This window comes from Antedon mediterranea, chromosome 4 (genome assembly GCF_964355755.1).
Source record: "Antedon mediterranea chromosome 4, ecAntMedi1.1, whole genome shotgun sequence".
Lineage (NCBI taxonomy): Eukaryota > Metazoa > Echinodermata > Crinoidea > Comatulida > Antedonidae > Antedon > Antedon mediterranea.
Genome location: NC_092673.1, coordinates 2062971 through 2085638, shown reverse-complemented (window position 1 = coordinate 2085638; position 22668 = coordinate 2062971). Strand labels below are relative to the sequence as shown.

The 22668-nt window shown below is 35.8% G+C and overlaps 1 protein-coding gene across 1 annotated transcript; it reads left to right on the top strand.

Annotated features, from left to right (window-relative positions):
- Positions 1–11936: 11936 nt before the first annotated feature.
- On the top strand, positions 11937–16674 carry LOC140047745 (neuromedin-U receptor 2-like). Its single transcript, XM_072092779.1, has 2 exons — positions 11937–12197; positions 13658–16674. The coding sequence occupies exon 2, from the start codon at positions 14505–14507 to the stop codon at positions 15534–15536; it is 1032 nt and encodes a 343-aa protein (XP_071948880.1). The 5' UTR covers positions 11937–12197; positions 13658–14504; the 3' UTR covers positions 15537–16674.
- The last annotated feature ends 5994 nt before the right edge of the window (positions 16675–22668 follow it).

Here is a 22668-nt window from a genome sequence, read left to right as displayed (position 1 = left end):
CTTTATTTTTAAATAAAGTAAGTAAGTAAGTTAAAACTTGTTAAAACCATTTAAATCTTTTTATAATTCGTGTGAATCTTTATTTTGATGTGTTTTATTTTTCTATACAGTTTTTATATGTTTCTACTAAGGGAGGTGAATAAATTTGAAATTTGAATTTAAAAATGTATAATGCTTTTATTATAATTTATAATAAATAGCCTATCTCATCATCTTTTAAAGTTGACTAAATCAATGTAGGCCTAAGATAAACCGTCAATACCAGGATTTTGTCCACGCGGCATCTTGTTCTGATTCCATCTTTCGTTCAGTTTGGTTATCGTCGAAAGAAGGCCTACTTAAATATTCAGTGCTGAGTTGAAATGTTCAGCATAAGTTAGAAAAGAGGAAAAAAACAGGACCTATGAAGTACAACGTTGCCAATTTATGAATGTAGTAACTTACCGATATTGTATTATTTATTTCAAAAGTTATTAACCAATAATTCAAATAATATAATTTGTCATATTTTCTGTGTGTAAATTAATCACACCTAATTGGTGACGTGGAGTGGAGCTGTGGCTTGGTGGTTATGATGCTTGGCTACCAATCTAAGGGTCCTGGGTTCAAGTCCTGTCATATGTCAGGGTTTTTTTTCTCATGACAATTTACAACTCCACTCCCAAAGACTTAATAATAAGTCTTTGTTTATGTAGAGCATCTTGTGTTTATATTTGTCTTGTGAAATTATTAAATAGTTTATCCATCCTGTAATTGGCGGGTTACTCGCTGTTGGATGAGAATGAAAAAAGAAAAAAGAAAGAAAAGACAGTGATTTTGTGCTTTCCTACCAGCTAGTGACTATGATTTTACATTTTCTCCTTTCGTCAGTTTGTTTAATTTGTATTTAATTTTTTTTTGTAAAATGTATCTTTTGCCTGAATAAAAATAATAATAATAATAATATCTAAGCGAATTAACAATAAATAGACACAAGAAATGGAACATATAGCGATATTTATAGTTCAGTGCGATTGTACCGTATTAGTTCTAGCCAACTAAAACAGGTTAGCATGTGGGTTGAAGAAATTATGGACTCTGAATTTAGAATCTTTACTACAATGAAAATCGTAATGATGTACAAAATCTTGTTACCTATAGTGTATCGTATGCGTAGTATTCAAAACTGTACTAAAGATTGTTTTTTGTTTGTTGTAATTACTTTAAATTTGCCATGTTAAGCTTTGTCTACACTAGCAAAGTGTATGTGACTAAAAAGAGTGATGTGTCCAAATATGGTAGTGATATCATCGTGTCCATGTGCACATCACATTTTTTTGTCAGATAGAGTTTGATAGTGTAGACAGAGTTTTAGTTCCAATATAGTGTAGACAGAGCTTTAGTTCTAATATAGTGTAGACTGAGCTTTAGTTCCAATATAGTGTAGGCAGAGCTTTAGTTCCAATATAGTGTAGACAGAGCTTTAGTTCCAATATAGTGTAGACTGAGCTTTAGTTCCAATATAGTGTAGACAGAGCTTTAGTTCCAATATAGTGTAGACAGAGCTTTAGTTCCAATATAGTGTAGACATGAGCTTTAGTTCCAATATAGTGTAGACTGAGCTTTAGTTCCAATATAGTGTAGACAGAGCTTTAGTTCCAATATAGTGTAGACTGAGCTTTAGTTCCAATATAGTGTAGACATGAGCTTTAGTTCCAATATAGTGTAGACAGAGCTTTAGTTCCAATATAGTGTAGACTGAGCTTTAGTTCCAATATAGTGTAGACAGAGCTTTAGTTCCAATATAGTGTAGACTGAGCTTTAGTTCCAATATAGTGTAGACAGAGCTTTAGTTCCAATATAGTGTAGACAGACCTTTAGTTCGGATAGTGTAGACAGAGATTTAGTTCGGATAGTGTTTTTTATAATGTATTGAACGATTTCACTTGTCAGGGGTTCATTGAAAGTAATTATCGCTACCGGAATCATTACTCGTCAGAGATTCACCAGACCGTACACTAACCGGCATCCGATTTTGTTAAGTCTACAAAAAAGTTATAGGAGTTTCGCAAGGGAAATTATTTATTTTATCCAATATTTTTTATCTATGTTAAGTAATTCTTAATATAAATGAATATAAATCCAAAAAATATAATCCATTCAAATTTCACTGAATTTTTTAGACATCAAAACCGCACATAAATCCGATTAAATACAAAATCAGAAAAACTGTGTCCTATTACTGTATATTATATTATATTATATCCATAACAAAATGCTCTGGGCACCTCCTTCGAGAAAAACCGTCTATCCAAAATTTCCTATGCAATTTTACTGTTTATACTGCGAGAAAGGAAAGAATTGATTTGAATCGTGTTGTTAATTCACATTATTAAAGACCTTGTTATATAGTGTAGGCCTACATACACCTAACTCCATCATTTTGGAGCCGCGCGAACGCTTTAAAAAACAAATTGGCCCTACTAAGTAAAATTACAGTATTTAACTATTATTAATTGTTAAACTGATTGAATGTCCATATTCTCAGTTGTTAAAAACAGCCGCTGGAAAAACTACGAAAAATGAAGATTAAATAAATCAGACAGGGAAAAAATGTTTCACTTATAAATTTACAAAATATATGGTTAAATTCAACCAAAAACCCATTGGCTGGCAGCCAATTTCACTATTTTTTTTTCAGACAAATACATTTTTTTTTCGATTCAATTTTGTTCAGAGTGGATAATTATGTGACATTAAAATGGCATAGGCCTATTCAACACATTTACAAAACTATTTTTTCAGGGGGACAATACATCTTTAAATAAATCATTTCCCATGTTAATAGTAAAGCCCCTGAAAATAATCTCTATTATGTCACTAAGTCGTGTATTGGAGAGTTACCTTTCTGCTACCGGTTAGGCCTACGTAGGCCTATACAAATATTATTATTTAAGATGCTAGTCGGATCTCTTCAATAGCAAGTGAATACTTGTAAGTGACAAGATTGTCTGTCACGAATCACAACAATTACCGGTTTCCCCTTGTATCATTTAAGTTGGTTTCTTTCGTTTCTTAGTTGCGTTTTGACACCAACTACATTAAAACTACTTTGCGTTTACTTTTTCGTCGTACTGACCTTGGAAAGTCGCATTCAATTTACAAGCAAGTTCCTTTGATACAGAAATACCGGTTAAAATTGTTTCTTTGTCTGTATATTATTTTTTCAATTTAAAATTAAGCAGACACTTTTAGAAATGAGCAAACAAGGGATATTAAAATTACCTGTTGTGGGCCGTGTATGAGAGTGAAGGCCAGATTGTGTTTTGTCCTTAGGCTTACAAAACGGGTGCCGACGCCGATGGGCTGATTCAACAATTCCTATTGAAGGGAAGTGGGCTATCTTATGACCGTTCTACAGGAATGTAACAAGGCCTTAATACATGCAAATTCACGTTCTTTTATATTCTTTGTGTCGCTTTTGTCCGCTGAGTTGATCCGAAGTCAAGTTCATTAGTGTGGTAGTATGTAAGTGTTAAGTCTGGGCTTATTCTTGAGGATTATGTAGTACAATATTAGGATTGGTATCGGTTTACAACAACTGATTATTAAGAACGCACGTCAGGTACTAAACGACTGCTTGCTTGTAGATATAACACACATTTCAAAATGATTTTCTTTTCCAATCCACACAATAACAACACACTATTACCTTAAACTCTTTCTACACTATCAAACTTTATCTGACAAAAACTATGATGTGCCCATATATGGATATTATGATGTCATATCATTTGGGCACATCAAACTTTTTTGTCAAACTAGTTTTATAGTGTAGACAGAGCTTAAAACACAGATATAGGCCTAGAAGTCAAACCGTCATTATCAACAGTTTGTAGGGCACAGGGCTTTCTTCGCCATGAGCCTAGGGCAGACGCCAACTCAACCTAGTTCTAAAGCGACAAAACTACTTTATGAACAAGAAATCTGAAGAAAAAAGTTGTAAAAATTTACTTTGTGTCGCCATCTTTTGTCCCAAATTTTACACAATTGATAAAAGCAATTTAAAGAGCAATTTTAAAGGTTCAACGACTGACTTTTATAATTACCTACATGATCACGTGTATTACGCAATTCTTAAACTGTAATTATAGTCCGTTTGTGTTATATAAAGTGGATATCAGCGCGCGGTGTCCCTTTAAAAGAAAATGCTTAGTTTATTGTTAAATATATGTTATGATAAAAAGATATAAAAATATATACTTTAGTAGGCCTATTATTGAATAGGTCATAATAAACTATTGTTTATCACATTGCATTTTGTTAGACAATACACATATGGGTAATACACATATTAGGTATCATATCCTCATAATACATTAACAATAAATTAATCTCATGGTTGTAGGCTACACGTACTACTATATTCAATAGATTGGACTATAAAGCCCGTGAAAAGTTGTAGAACCGTGTGCGTTACATTGTGGGCCCGGTTGAATCACAGAACATTTTCGAATAAATCTACACAGAACACTCGAAGCAGAAAACAATGGTTAATAATAATATTTATTGTAACACTTTCCTAACAAATATGAAAAGGGTACGTTAGGTATAAGTTATAATAATATATTTGAGTATAGAGCAATGTTGAAGTTGATTTTAAAAATTAGAATGAAATATTATTGTGTAGCACCCAACAGGGTTACTTACTTTTTCGTAACCATTATATAATTGTATTTTAATATGTATCGGTTTTGCTAAATAAATGGTTTAGACAAACTTGATAGTATAAGAGAAAAAGTTGAAAGCCTCAGATTTGAATAATGTCCATGGTTAATACAAACAAACTTGTATTTTAAAATTGAGTTTGTGAATGCACCATTAAATTGAATATTATTATTATAAATAAATACATTATTATATAATTAAACAGACCCAATTTCTGTGCGTAAATAAAAACACTTCACAACGCATTGATGTATTTTATCAATTACTGTTTAAATTGTTGACAGTATAAGAAACAAGTTGAAAGCCTTAGAGTTGAATAATGTCCATGGTTAATATACAAAAAGATTTTTATTTTAAAATTGAGTTTGTGAATGCACCATTGAATTGAATATTATTATTATAAATAAAGATATTAATATATAATTAAATAGACCAAATTTCTTTCATATGCGTAAATAAAAACACTTCACAACGCATTGATGTATTTTATCAATTACTGTTATTAATTATCATTATTAAATTATCAAAAGTGTCAATTTGTAAATACAGAAGATATTAAATATAAAGTGCATAGTCACAAAGGTCGTTTACTATTCAAATACGGATACTGGCTGCTGACACAGAGTATCCGCACATAGACTATTACATCATTATGTTATTGTTTCTAATGTAATACAGTAGGCCTACCTGTAGTAGCATCACCTACGGCACTGTATATTTCGAAAATTGTTTATTTTTATTTCGATCCCTTTCTTGGAATCGTGTATTCTTTAGGCATTGGTGACGTACGTAAATGCAAAGCGTTTAATCTATTATGTGATTTGCAGAGATTGTATTTGTATTACGATGACGGCCTCCGTGAAATTCTGGAATAATTTATTAACAGCGTTAAATAATCGTCGTGTATATTTATACTTATGTTTGTTGCTGGCTGTTATACGAGTGACGTATCAATATCAAGGTAAATACGGGATCTATCATTTTCACCAGATATTCAACATTTTATTAAATCTCGCTATTTTCATGGTCCGGTTTGGTGTTTAATGTTGAAACAGCAGTGTTAAAATTGCCCAAGTATCATGAAATCTATGCGGGGTAACACAGACCTAGCATTATCCGCAGGCGTGGGTTATCATGTTTAACATTTCTTGTCCAGAAAAAAAATTTAGTTAACTACTGTAATCACTCATAAATGTGCATGCGCGCTAATGAATGATTAAATAAAGTAGTGCGCAGAGTAACGCTTGCTCGTTATATGTGTATACCATCCGTAAAGTATAGACGAGTATCATGTATAACAAATTGAAATATCATAATTGGAGAGTATGAAGTAGCTTCGTGGTTAACATGTTTTACTAATAATACAAGGTTCGTGGGTTCAAATCATTACCATACGACCACAGCGTCATAGGGTGATATCGCAAATAGCTTGATTTCACGCGCGAGGAACATCATTGCACAATGCATGATGGGAAGCAAACGTCACGTCGCGTACGTACATACAACAAATCACGTACGTACGTGTCGTGACGTTTGCTTCCAAACACTTCGCACCACGCGTTGCGCACGCTATTTGCGAAACCCTTATTACAAATGCTTTTTTAATGTATAGAATATTGTGGATGTGTTCATCCAGAAATTACAATTGCTATTGACTCCTCTTTGACATTGCCAACCTGGTTCATTTAGATATAAACAGTTGTGGAAGTGAACCACATTTATCAAACATAATCAAGGGTAACGTAGCAGACGTTTCTTGGCCATGGCAGGCCGCAATATTTCAGGACAATGTGTTCATCTGCGCAGGAGCACTAATCGACGCAGAGTGGGTACTTAGTACTGCGCATTGTATGTAAGTATACGATACATTCATGTTACCAGCTGGAGTGATGACTTCTAAATTAATGTTAATCGTAATTAAATAGATCATATAGATATCAATTTTAAGTAAAATGCATTTATTGTATGGTAAAGTTTGTCAATTAAGCATCGCATTCGTAGATATTTTGTCAGTGAAACCCGATTGTGTGACGATAGAGAGGGCGCACTTTAAATTGCAAAAAAACTACGTCGCAAAAGTAGGTTTTAAGACTTTTTGTCTGTAATAATTTTGTTTGTATACCGTGTAGTATTTCCTTTCCTAAAGTAATTATTATAAAGGTAAATCATTTGTTTTTTGTAGACAATTAATATACGAACCTAATTTATACACAATTGTTATGGGAACAAAAAGTTTACAAAAGCGAAACGTAACCGACGTCTATACACATCCAGACTACATTTACGGTAGCTATGATTCCGATATTACGTTACTTCACGTTCAGCGTCCATTTTATTTAACCGATGACGTAAGCGTGATATGCGTGCCACCAGAAAACATGACGAGTGTTTTCAGTGACATCACTGACTGCATAGTAACTGGATGGGGAAGTATAAACAAAGGTACGCCACGCATTTATTATGTAACTTACTTTGCTTTGTTTTTTAAAAACAAAATTAAAGAGACAAATTCGAAATTGGCAAAATAAAACCATATTCCAACCTTGTGGCAGCACACGGGGCACGTCATGTTCCTCGCGTGTGACCGCCCCGGACCACTTAACAGAAAAAACACCAAGTGTAGAATAACGTAGTTTCACGTGCCAATCGATTTGCATGGTGAATGTTTCTTGTCTTTCTTCTACAGTAACTTGAAAGTAGATCCTCATCAAAGTCAATTATCTATCAACCTGAAACAAAATAGGCTATGTCGGTTAAGTTCATTATACTTGCAGTATTTTTCTTCCAGGCATGACAAACAGATATTTTATGGGGGTGGAAGCTAAGATTGTCAATCAAATCGTCTGCACCGAGCAGCTGGGCATGTTGGGATACATAGTAACAGAAAATATGATCTGCGCAAGTAAAGGAAACAAGAAGAAATACTCTGTAAGATAATGGTGGATATTACTGTGTAAAAACAGTTATTTTTTGTTCTAACCAACACATACACCAACAATACAGAACGTTACTCATTATTATTATAAATGAACCCGTTCTCACTTTACTTGTATCATCAGAGCGACAATGGGGCGTTGTTGATGACACGGGTAGGAGACCACTGGTGGCTAGTAGGTATAGCAAGTTTGGTACCAGATAAGTGTGACACAAACCTCAGTGTGTATACTAGACTCACTAAGGTTTCGGAACAGTGGATTGCACTAGTATTGAATGATCAGGTGCCGGAAAGTTAGTATACAAAATCATTGCCACCATGATTAATACACTGCTACCGTAAAGCCCTGTCTACACTATCAATTATGTGACAACAAATGTGATGTTCCCATATATGGACATGATGATGTCATATCACTACCATATTTGGGCATATCACTACCGTATTTGGGCACATCAGACTTTTTTTGTCAAACTAGTTTGATAGTGTAGACAGAGCTTTAGACATTGAAACACTAACCATCACCAAGTTACCAGTAAACAATGCAATTATATTTATCACAGTTAATCAAACAGAATCATCAGATGTTTTCGAATGTGAAGGAGGGCAGTATATTGCAAGAACCAGTAAATGTGACGGCGTTGAGGACTGTTATCATGGCACTGATGAAACTTATTGCGGTAATGTGTTAATAATAAGACCTAAAGCTCTGTCTTCACTAGCAAACTTTATGCGACAAAAAATGTGATGTGCCCATATAGTCATACGGATGTCATATTAACACTATATTTGGGCATATCACTACCATATTTGGGCACATCACACTTTTTTGTCAAACTATTTTGATAGTGTAGACAGAACCCTACGATTACAAAGAATAAACGTCTTATTTAAATTAATTGCCTAGCAATCAGTCTAGTGTTTATTTTTGGCGGGATTACAAAAATACTTATACTTTTTTTTCTTATTGAAATGTGTTTTTATTTTACTTTTTTGTTTTTTTCAGATGAATACACAAGATTTTTTGATGTTTACTACAACGTAGGCCTGCAAACGGTAGAGAGAATACTGCCCTCTATCATCACATTGGACGCGTGTGCGCAAAGTTGTATCGAAGAGGAATCATTTATATGCGACTCATTTAACTACACATACATCGATAAAGAATGTCGCCTGTCGCGAATGGATTCAGAAATCAAACTTATTTCGGATGACGATTCATTATACTTCAAACTAGCGCCTAGGATTGGTTAGTAACTTTTATTTGACTAAAAGTTTTTTAGTTTGTCCGAAATGTAAAGAAAAAAAACCTGAAAAACTCCAGAAAACTTGAATTATATTATTTTACAATCCGAATGGATACTTAAGAAGTCCGTGATATATAATCATACAGTGTCTTATTTTATTTCAGTGAATAGTATAGTGACTGACGTAAGTGGAATACTGTCATCCCCAAGATGGATAGATGACACAACGCTGTTAGACTCAGCCTGGAGCTGGACCGAGATAAACATAGACAATACATTCATATCAGCAGCCTACACCAGCCTCTTGTTATCATTTATAACAACGCGTTCAACCCCTACTACTAATCGTCTCATCACCGATGTTCTCATTATAAAGAGTTACAATGATGACGCAAAAGCGTCAGTCTCTGACACATTCACGTTAGATGAGTTACCATCAAATTTGACTGTTCAGAGTAGGGTCGTGACGCTTGATTTCTACGCCAATGATCACAGCGAAGCGGGCTATCTAGCCTGGTATAAAGCAAGTAGGTTCTCAGTGGCGTAACGGCTATTATGAGCGCTCACTGGCTAAACCCAGGGGCCCGGAGATTATGGGGGTCCCCTGAGCAGTGTCCAGTGGAAAATACAGGCATTAAAATATGTCGAAAGGGGCTAAAAACGCCCGAGGCGTTCCTATCCAGGGGCCTCCGGTCTCTGCGACGTTATTCTCAATAACGCGATCTCACAATCATAGGTAGTAGGTGTTAATGTCAGTTGTTGAATTACACCGCTATATTATCGTCATGTTGTTGTTATGTTAACCAATCAATTATATATTGCAAGGATACGAATAGGTTTGCCGGATCTATAAATAATGTTCATAAAAACAACAATAACCGTCAAGTAGGCACTCTTGCAGTGTCAAATGACCAATTTATTCTTGAAACATATAGCCGGGGATACAATCTTGATTAGTTATCAATCATGGATATCTATTTCAGGAACTATTATATTTTCACCGTGTATCAGGATATGCTGGGTATATTGTAAATGGAAAATGGCGGAATAACCTAGGACTTGTAGCCTCTGGGATGCAACCCTTTGTGTGTGGTTAAGGAGTGCCTATACAATATTTCTAAATATTATTTCTCCAATCATTAGTATGTTTTTTTTTTATTCAAGGTTGCGATGCAATAATAACGTCACCAACAACCTTAATTTCACCAAATTATCCAGATGTTTATCCGGATAACACACGTTGCTCGATACCTGTACACGGCCCACCAGACCATTTGATCAACGTAAATATTAATCATCTTAATTTAATCGGGGATGATTACGATGATGATCATGATGAGATATGTATCGGTAAAGATACTCTGCAATTTATCGACGACAATGGTCACGATGGCAACAGCGTGCTTTGTGGGCATGACAACGGGTTCAACATTCGCTCGTCGGGGACCTCTCTAACTATTATTTTCCAATCAAACGATAATAGGGCAGATTCTGGATCAGGATATAATCTTACAATTTCATTTATTGCAGGTAAACGATGAAAAACATCTTACGTATATTCACCTTTTTAATAAGACCATTATTAGCGACGTGGTCGCGCTCACGGCTTGTGCAAATAATATCTATTCCGTCACTGCTGCATCTGTTACAGGTAAATTAAAACGAACGCGTCACCAACACTGTGAAAAACGCAAACTGTGTGGACTCTCATGCATCATTGAAGTATCAATCATAATATCGTGAACAACATCCGTGAACATTGATCACACTATAGACTGAGAGTCAGCCTAATACATAGTCTTCATACGGTATTCTTCCCCCAGCAGTTACAGGAGTTTGTTTTCAACCTTAGGCTATAATAACTTACTAGGTATCAATCGTAATAAAAGAAAGCATACGTACGCTGGCGTAACGATAATACTGTATCAATTCTATGTTAAAAGGAGGTCTCCATGAAAAACATTCTCTTTAAGGTTTCTCACTTTACTATAATTATCGTAGACGCTTAAAAACAATAATATTTACCGATATCGAGTTAAATCGGATCGAAAGACCAGGTCGACTGTGTCAGAGACTTAACATGCTACTCTTTGTAGTCTTGTGACGTAATAACACAATGTGGTAAGTGCGTGCACTCATCTAGGATAGGTCTACGATGATTTTTGACAAAACTAGGCAGGGCTTAATAAACGCAATAGAATTCTAAACAAAAGGGCGACATTTAACTGGAATTATAGGCCTACAGCATAAATCATTTTGATCCGATTGCGTCGGTTGTTGAACCGTGCATTATAATGATAAACTGTATATTATAAATGGTTAAATAGCTATCGAAGGCTCGTATTGGCACTATCGTTGACTGTACTAAAACTGACTCGAAAAATCGATTGACTGAACAATACTGTATAATAATGTAATGGTATATCGGACGATGGCGCAGTGTGTTGTCGGTCGTGACCCTTGGAAATCCGACTATTGACTAGTACACATGATCGATGATATACTAACATCCAAACTTTACTTAATTAAAAGCTATGATATTTAATTATGTTTAGACAAATGAATGCATCTTGAATTTAGATTGTTATCGTATAATTAACTGAGTTTAAGCTGGTATGCATTTTTGACGTAAACTCAAACCTCTGTTCACACTAGAACACAACTCAAACTCAAACCTTTGTTCACAATAGTTCACAAGGCAAGTTCAACGAATGGAATATTCCATCGTGTGAACCAATCTCGACCGAAAATTAGCCGTCTTACATTTAGTATTATTAACACTAATAAATGAAATATGAATATTAAGCGCAGGGATTTTATTTACATCCTATTATACTTGTTGTATAAAAAAGTATACCGACATGTTACAAAATGGTGTCTCTCACCAAGGCAATCTAACACACTGAGTTCGCCTTGTCAACATAGGAACTCGTAACAGTCCTTTGATCTTACGCGTGGCTGCGACAAATACACTGTATACTATTATGTGCATATTCTTCGCGGCTCGCGGTGCCTTTTAAAGGGCGTGGAACTGATCTTGTCGCAGCCACAGATAAACCCTTTGATCTTCAGAGCTCAGAATCCTGTTGTTAGGTTGGCCTTATCTTATTATTAGTTTCATTTATGTTTTTTTATTATAGTTTGTGACGAAAAACTTGAAAGTTATCGACTTGGGCTTATCGGTGTGTTGACAATACTTACGCTACTTATTGTATTCTTTGTTTTACTTTTGTTAAAATGGCGTCCGAAGGCTAAGAAGAAAACGGACAGTTTTGCATTAAACGATGTTTTTAATAATAATGATACAGGTAAGAACAGCACATGTATACAGCAGGAAATTTAGAGTTGGCAAGATGTGGGGGACTTAAAATGAAGGCTTCTTTTAAAGATGTATTGTCGTCTGAAAAAATATTTTACATTTTTTTGTTGTTGAATATGCCATTTTAATGTCATAGATTATTTTTGTTGAGTAAAATATGCAATTTTTATGTCACATAATAGTTCTCCACTTTCAACAAAAATTTAATCGAAAAAAATGTTATTTACCTAAAAAAAGGAAAAAAGTCAAATTGGCTGCCAGCCAATGGGTTTATGGTGGAATTTGACCATTAATTTTGTCATTTTATAATATGATTAACTTTATTAAAACTACACAACAACTTATTCAAAGTCTGATTTAATTAATCTTTTTATGTTTTTGGAGGACAATACATCTTTTACCGTAAATAAAAGCGTTTGTGCGTTTACGTCACGTCACTTATGCAAGAAGCAAACGCGTTTATTTTTAGCATGGCCACTGTGAAAGCGCTTTCCTTTCTCTTTGTTTTTTTCTTTATAATACTGTGATTGGCAAACGTCATTCATATATACTCAAGATATATTTACTGTTTTAGTCACCGTACAATTGGAACAAACACGTTCACTCTGTTGAAACTACTTGCGGTCTTTCTTTCAAACGCGATCAATTTATCCATTGAGAATTTGCAGTAGTGTGAACGCGACGAGTTTAGCACGTTTGAGAGCATCGGTACTCTATTAAAAGATAAGATATATTAAATATAAATAACCTATATCCTTATCCGGACAAAATTAATTAGGCGCTTTGTTGTCTCGTCTTGTAACCTACTAGCCCGGTATCACCATGGTATCACTGACCGCTTAATTATACCGCGGCGGAATATTGAGAAAAACAACCGGAAGTCTATACGTGCGTTGATTTCTCTACTATTTATACTGTCAATTCATTTAAAATTCATGGAAATTAATTGTAAAAAACATCACGTTCAGCATACATGCTCCCCCTCCCCCTCCCCTGTATGTAAAATGAGCAATCGATGTTCGTAACGGTCTAATTAAAGTTGGTTTGTACATGACGTCATTTGCGTACATCTTCAAAAGCAACGCCGCCCGCAGCAAAACACGTTAATGAATATTGTATTGTTTAAAGGAATCCAATTAAAAGATCAGACTTGTTAATTGATAACACTATGCTATTTCAATTTAGTTGAATGTTATAGTTATAGTAATGCCTGTATTCCTCTTATAACAACTGATAGCCTACTATACGTTCAGAAAAAGAACCTATCTTTTGGAACACCCTATTGAAGGGACATACCTATTATGGTGACATTTTCTGATGATGAAAAGATAAGGGCATATTCTTTATCACTATGGCTAACACCTATTCAGGGGACACTGTAGTGACAAAAGTTGTTCCTTATTAGGGGTTCTCCTGTACCAAAATAATTGTTAATTCGATGTTTTACAGGTTTTGAATGTCCGGCTACTTATACACAGAAGGTGGAGCAAAGTTGAACGCAGCAGTAGTGCCGCCGAAAACTATAGTTCAGTCATCAGAACTGTCATCATTTTGATTGGTCAAATTACTTTGGTTGCGCGCGTACTTTCTAGTTAGCTTTGAGGCACAAATTGTGCATTATAGTACCTTACATAGCGTGTACAATATTACGTTTTGTTGCCAATTATTGACAATAATATTTTAATATTATTATATGCTCAACTCAGTTTCGTCTGAGGCGAATATCATCCATCCATCTTCTGCCCGCCGTCGATCGCCCATCCTCTTCACAGACACATTTTCATTCATTTGCCATGATCATAGGTAGTAAATATTTCTACACGCCATAACAAATTGCTCACGTGATCAACATTTTAACCAATCGATGATGTTTAGGTGACTCGCGTTTCAATGAATTATTTTACGTTGAACACAACCAAATATTTTGGATAGAATACTCACACTACGCTTTCTGTTATCTAACAGAAGAACGAAATTTGCTATTTTGATTATGTTAATGATGCTGTGATGATGTTTACAATTCTAATTTCGAGTCTTTATTAGTGTTCGTTTCCAAAATTGCTTTTATTTTTACTTGTGACGATCAACAGAACATACGAGTGTCTTTAACGCAAATGTCGTAATATCAACGCAAGAAATTACTTGAAAACTAGAAGTACTGTGATCAACTTGTTGAATATTATTATACCGAAGAGATAACGTCGTTTACGGAATTTCATCAAGAGTAACAATGGTTGATTTGTTTTCAAAACTGCTTTGTGCATAATCGTAACGTTTTTACGTCGAATCGCACTTGATGGCCGATTGCGTAAACGAGTCTAACGCAACGCATACGATTAACAACATGTCAGATTGTGAAATACCGACCGCTCCTGCTACGGATACTTGGCTTGCGTCGGCTTATATCATAATAGGAATCGTCGGTATAGCCGGCAATATAACAGTTTTATATATATTTCTTCGTATTCCAAAATTGGTATCGCTTTCGACATATTTCTTGCGGAATCAAGCCATCATTGATCTGTTAAGTAGTATTTTATTTCTGATTTTGTTCCTAAGACCAAAAAATATTTTTCCAAATGACAATGTTGTATTATCAAATGTGATTTGTAAGCTCTGGTACTCCGAGTATCCATTCTGGGCGCTTTGTGTTTCGTCAACCATCAACATAGTATGCCTCACGATTGAACGTTACTGGGCCGTTTTCAAACCCGTTATGTATCGTAGTTCATTCACTAAGAACAAGGCAATATTCTTATGTTGCATTAGCTGGATTTTTGGACCTGTTCATGAAATTGCATGGGCAACGGCACATCATTTTGAAAACGGTACGTGTGTAGTAAAATGGGACTCTCCACAAATACAAACTGTCGTTGGAGCCGTTGTTTTCACCAATCATTACGTCATACCGGTCTCCGTAATGGTATTTGTATACTGGAAAATCATAGCATACTTTCAACACGTCAACAAACGACGCATTTCTAACGCAAGTACACTCGTAGTTGACGCAGGTGTAAAACGCAGTCAAAATGTAAGGAAACGCATAATAAAAACGGCATTTCTCGTATCGCTAGCTTACGCTTTTTGCTGGGGTCCCAATGAGATTTACTATCTGTTCGCTAACTTTGGAGTTGTCACATCTTTGGATGGAGTTTTCTTCAAAATTACGGTGGTTTTTGCCGCTTGTAACATGAGTCTCAATCCCTTCCTGTACGCATTGAATTGTAAATGTATTCGACGTAAAATATTAAATAGCCAACACAATAAGTGTGTTCGGAGTAATCTATTGATTATGTACAGGTACTCACATACGGGATCTGGTAACTAGAAGATATCGAGAATGCAATACATAATGAGTGGTGAATGCCTAAACATTGTTAAACGTTACCGGCGGTATGACATCAACCGGCCCCACAAGCAGCAGCAGCAGCAGATATACGAAGTATTAGCATAAAGAACGAATGAGTGAAAATATTATTGGATTAACAACAATATTATTTAAAAAAGTGTCTGTGCACATGCAATATGACTAAACGTCAAATATCTGGCATAATATCGATGATTCGAAGAAGCCGAGCTGATTAGCTTACGGATCGATCATCGTCTTATAGTAAGTACAGTAACTTAAATCCAAAATATTCACATCATAGGCATACTACATTGAAATCAGATGCCATTTCTTATGATCTGAGATTGATCAAATATTGAAAGGTTACGGTATAATGTTATCAAGATTAATACAAATATGCCTAAATGTGTTAATTTAGTAAACCGGACACTGTTTCGAACCAATAAACGAATTATTGTTAATTTTGTTATAATGTAGTTGGTGCGGTAAAAAAAACCCTCCAAAATGTGGTGAAATATCCGGCTAAATTATAATAATTTCAACATTACTTACACCGTAAATGTGTTTAATTTGATGAATGTCTAATGTGTCTACTTGATGTGTACTAAATTAAATAGGTATGTTGTTTTGTTCATCAATATATTAATGTTGACATCAAAATGTTAACGAAATTGTGTTGTTCAATATTCGATTTGAAGTGACAAAATTGATTTAGAGACGTACGCGCGCGTGTGGGATGCAATTTGATAAAGTGCCCTCAACGAAGTATAAATACCACCAGGATAGTATCTCCAATATCATTCAAAAAGTTGAGTTCAAATTAAAGGAGTTTCCTCCTCAACACAAACGTAAGACCATAAATGGTTCTGAGGCGTTCAACCCGTACGCGATGAGTTTATACAGGAATTGGAAAACATGCGTAAATCACTCTTAAACTTGGTTCTCACTAGATACGCAAGTTAACGCAAGGATGTACGCGCAACACAAGCGAGTAGACCAATGACAAGCGACTGTTTGAATAATCCATCGCTTGTGATTGGTCAAATCACTTAAGCTTTGTTCCCACTAGAACGTAACGCAAGGACGTAAACGCAACGCAAGCGTTTTAACCAATGACAAGCGAAGTTATAGACAGTTAGCAATCACAAGCGAATAAGCCATCGCTTGTGATTGGTCAATTCACTTGCGTTGCGTTACGTCCTTGTGTTGCGTCGCTAGTGGGAACCACGCTTTACTTTGCGTTTACGTCCTTGCGTTACGTTCTAGTGGGAACAAAGCTTAAGAGTGATTTATGTTTCCCAATTCCTGTATACACTTTTTTGGTTCGGTGTCTAATCTATCATTGGTGTTTTAAGCGTGGTTCCCACTAGCGACGCAACACAAGGACGTAACGCAACGCAAGTAAATTGACCAATCACAAGCGATGGCTTATTCGCTTGTGATTGCTAACCGTCTATAACTTCGCTTTTCATTGGTTAAAACGCTTGCGTTGCGTTTACGTCCCTGCGTTACGTTCTAGTAGGAACCAAGCTTTACGGTTCGATTGTGCCTCATTCCTACCACGTATGGGGTGCAATCACCGCCAAAACTGATTACCTACTATACTATGAGAAAATGCACATGCGTGCATTGAAAAGAAAACAGGATATGAATATATAAAAAGCCTACATCGCCTTCGGCATATAATATCGTTGATGTGAAAGTCGAAGCACGATCAATACATGTAAAATAATATGAACTTAATCAGGACATTCATTACGGTACAAGATACACCTAAAGGATTCACATTTCTTATTAAAACATTCTGTGTAATTACACCGCATCTCGAGAGACTTGCTTTATTTTCAATGCGTGATATTACCACCTGAAATTATATATTGATCATGTATAGAAAAAATAGAATATAAGTCTTCTGTGCATTAATGATGATAATATGTAGGGCTAGACCTTTAAGTGAACAATTATATTAATTTATTTTTATATCACAAATATTTTTGTCGTATATTATCTTGCTTGGTATTTAAGGAGGGGTGGGGTTAAAATGCAAAACAGAGATGAAAAACGGATCCTCGGGGAAGGAAAGGCGATGGGCGGGGGAAGGGAAGGCTATGGGGGCGGGGGAAGGGAAGGCTATGGGGGCGGGGGAAGGGAAGGCGATGAGGCGGGGGAAGGGAAGGCGATGGGCGGGGGAAGTGAGAGAGGGGTTGTAGGATTTCAAAAATGGATTCTGCTATCCGGACAGGTCCCCGTCGCCTCTTCGGCCCGTATGAGATCCACATCATAGGTTTTATGCAATATTCTTTAAAAATGTTTAACATTCAGTGATAAAACAAAGATTTAAATAAAATTAATTACAGATAATCGCTGCTTTTGTTTTGTTAAATTTGTTTGAGTTCTAAATCTGAAATAATAATATTGAATAAAGTTATGATATTTTGTTCAGAGTAGACTTTCAGCAATTATGGACTTTAAAACTCAATTAAGATTGGTTCCCACTAGCGACGCCACGTAACGCAATCTACGCAACGTAAGCAAATACCCTTCTGATAATTGTGTTTGCCCCCGCCTGCGTGAAATCAAACCTGCGATGTTTGCAGCACTATTGCGTCGTCAGTTCCCACTTGTGATTACGCAATACAACACTTTGCGTCAATACGTCGCTGCGTTGCGTTCTAGTGGGAACCAAGCTTTAGACAACATAAAGATATAGGGCGTATCATTTTTAGCATGTAGGCCCTACTAATAACTTTTAAGAGTGTACTAAAATTACACCAAACATGCACACACGATGCTGTGAACGGCATTGTTTGGGAGTGGGGCTGTTCTTCACATCATCAAAATCAACAAATCATCAAGTATCTTTGTATTACGTTAAAACCAACATAATTGGTATAGATTTCATTAAACCATAATACGTCATTCAAAGCTCAGTAGGAGTATCCCCTCCCTCGATTTATTCCTGAAAGAACTTGTGCCAAATTTATCGATAATGATACCTAATGCTTTTTTAGAAATGAAACATAATTTCATTACAAAGGAATGTTATAGCGGAACTTAACAAATGTTGTGGGAACACGATGGATGCCCGATGTGCGTACAGGTGTGTGAACACGCTATCGCTCGCCGGGATGTATTTTGCCCACGGAGTGTGACATTTCTTCCAGAAAATGCCATTTTAAAATTGACATACAAGCTCAGAAGTGCTTGTCAAACACAGTATGCATTTAATATCAAGTGGATCTATTTAAATGTTATTCATATCAGTCGAATTAAATTATCATTGCAAGGGTTTTTTTGCAGTCACCATAGGGCAGTCTAGCCGGCCTTCTAAGAAACAAGTTACAAATTTAGAAACGAAACGTAAATAAAGTTTATTCAATGATTAGCGATTTAAATGAGCCTCTACAACTCGTTAACATTTATGTTATCCTATTCATTAATTAAATAAGATTCAACGACAAAACTGATTTATTATCTCTGTTACCGTGTTAAGTATTGGTGATAAATAAGAGATATCTAAACGCCTTCGGATGTCATCGCTATGGTGATAAATCATAAAAAAAACATTTAAAACCTTTCTTACGGAACGATTAGGATTGTTTGTGGTAAAAATAATTGTCTCTAGCCTAGGTTATGAAAAGCGATGGTCTAGACGCGTTATATAGGTATTCCGCGTTGATAGTAATAATAACAAACCACAATAATAATCTAGACTCAGAGCATTCACAGTCTCAATGCGCTTAAAGCGTGGTTCCCACAGAGACGCAACGGAAGGACGTAGACGCAACGCAAGCGAGTTAACCAATGACAAGCGACAGTTCGAATAATCCATCGCTTGTGATTGGTCAACTCACTTACGTTGCGTTACGTCCTTGTCTTGTGTCTCAAGTGGGAACCAAGCATTAAGCTTGGTTCCCATTATGCGTGGTTCCCACTAGCGACGCAACACAAGGACGTAACGCAACGCAAGGACGTAACGCAACGCAAGGACGTAACGCAACGTAAGTGAATTGACCAATCACAAGCGATGGCTTATTCGCTTGTGATTGCTAACTGTCTATAACTTCGCTTGTCATTGGTTAAAACGCTTGCGTTGCCTTTACGTCCTTGCGTTACGTTCTAGTGGGAACCAAGCTTTAGCGAAGCAACGTAACGCAATCTACGCAACGCAAGAAAATGTCCTAATAATTGTGTTTGCCTCCGCCTGCGTGAAATCAAACCTGCGATGTTTGCAGCACTGTTGCGTTGTCGATTCCCACTTGTGATTACGCAATACAACACTTTGCGTCAATACGTCGTTGCGTTGCGTTCTAGTGGGAACCACGCTTTAGAGACGAGTTTAAAAAGTTTTTTAATCTGCCGTAAAATTAGCATTTGAAGTTGCACGACGAATATCAAGAACTTTTTTTTTGTTGGACTAATTTCCAATAAAGAAAAAGTCATTTTACTTGGTGAAATTGGATGTGACAATCACAGTCAATTCGTTCTGATTATACACATTAATGATAATAATCATGAGGGTTAATATGCACTTTAGATGATGAACAAAACATGAAGCACTTTAGGTACAGCATCTGAATACAAACCGTTTATGTAATCAAACACTGATATAGGTAATAACAGTAAAGGCTAATTACACACAGACGAGCGGTAACGGTACGGTAAGTGAAAAACCGCGGTAGCCTGCCCCACGTAGAATCTGTATCTATCTTGGGCTCCGAGTTGTGTGTAAATGGTCATAAGGAATAACATTCTATATTTTGTATTACCGTTACCGCTCGTCTGTGTAAATTGGCCTTAAAGGCCAGGTGCGGGAAAAAAAATTCTATTGATCATACATTCCAATAATTATCGATCTATAGTTTCCCCTATGTTTCTTAATTTTTAGGATTTTATTTGTGTTACACGAGCTTGTTGAAAATAAGCATTTTCTTATCAGTGGGGGGATAGTTCAAATTACACAGTAAAATCTCTATTCTTTTGTACACAAATGTTGGCATTTTAAAAAGCTATGAAAAATAAATGGTGTGGTAAAAAATGTTATCAGATGACTAAATATAGGTAATATAACTTGAATATTACATTTCTGGTATTTTTATTCAACTTCAGATTTTTATTTTCATGCTATAGCAAAAATTATCCACCATATATCCACCATCTTTTTTCACCTTCTAGGGAGTCACCAGACATGTTATTACATTAGGTTAACTACCTAACTACTGAAAAAAGGTCTTCCTGGTTTTTTTATGGCAGAATTTTTTACCATATTAAGGGAAATTCATGTTTTTTCGTCTTGATTTCTGTTACAAATATTTTATCTATGTACAATTAACCAGATATTATATTTAAAGTTCATGCTTTAAGGCTAAATATTTCATATAGAGTAGGCCTAAATAGGGGGAATAAAAAGTTAGGGGACATGAGACATTAGGGGACATGATACATTAGGGGACAGGTACTGAATGTGTCACCTTGCACATTAGGGTACGGCCGTATAGTATTAAACAGATTTCCCCTCACTCGTTCCAAAGTGGTGGCCCATTGACATAGCTCTAGGTCCGACCTTTGACCCAGAACCCATGTTCAGAATAACCAGTTATATTTGAGGAGTGCAACACGGACCCTTTGACATTAATTTGAATGTACTTTTGATGAAATTGCAATGGAAATTTCTCGTATGATTTGAACATTATGGATTTAGCCAAGCATTATATATAGGTCTAAAGAAGCAGTGAAGAGTGAAATTGTAAATGTGACGTAGGGAATATTTTAAATTGCGTATAAACGATGATGATAATAAATGTAGTCTTCTTTCATAGAAAAGTCGATTTGAACAAACAAGATCGTTTCTGTCTGATTTTGATCGATGGTAAGCTTAATGTTGTCCGTTTCTATTCACACCACAAATATAAATGGTTTCGGTTGGCTTAGGCGAACGATATACACACAAGTCCGATTCACGCTTGTTTTTTTATATTTTTCTTGCGCATAAGTTTTTGTGCTAAAGCGATTAAAATCCTGTACTCTGAATATTAAAAAAACACGAAATCGAAATACGAAGCTTTTATTTAATGATAGTAGTTGTATATTTATATATATACTGTTTTTACGTTTGTTAAGTGAAGTCAAAAAGAACAAATCTACCGTATTACGGTAAATCTGTGTGTGCTAACACGGTATAGCGGTAAACCGCGTAGCTTGTCCAAGTAGAATCTGTATCCACCTTGAGCGAAAACCGTCCGTCCGCTCTGCGTTGTGTTACTGGTCATATAAGGAATAACAAGAGTATATATTTGTTATTACCGTTACAACTCGTCTGTGTAAAAACATATTTGTGAGTACCGTTTAATGCTGTACTGGGCATGGTATGTAACGACGACGCATGATTCGATGCAGACTGCATCGTACGACGAGGTCCGACGAGACGAGACGTCTTGAGATAGAGTCGGGCGATAGTCGGGATACACGTTTTATTTTCGGGCCTCATCGTATGACGCAGTCTGAGTTGGGCTTTAATGGATGACATAACATACCCACATGCCTATAGCCTAAAAGAAGACATGAACAACTGCCTGTAATCTGAAAACTATACACGAATTGACAATCAAAAACACAATTATAATTGTCAATAAAACATAAAACATAAGATCAATCGAATCATACCTGAATTTGAGCTAAATTCAAACGGCGGTGCCTGCTGCTGATGCACAAGCAATGCATATTCGCTCTGTTCACACACCGTATCGTAAACGACAATAGCATATTTTAATTTGCATATTATTCAGATGTAGCCGATCTGCGATATTTTTTTCGTACATAAGTTGGGGACCCCTTTTGTGAAAGATAGGCAATAACTAAACCCAAGGTTATTCCAGTTTTCGTACATAGCCGTATTTTGCATAGCCTTGTGGAATCACTATTAGGTCAGCCTACACATCAAGAAACATACACAGATAAAAACCATTAAATGGATTGTTTATGAAATATTAATTAACAATTTCTATGAGTTATTAGGTCAGTCATAGGGCGGATCCAAGACGTTATAAATTAGTGATCTTTTAATCCGGTAATTTTTTCCCCGAAGACTTTTTCGTTATATAATTTCAAGGCC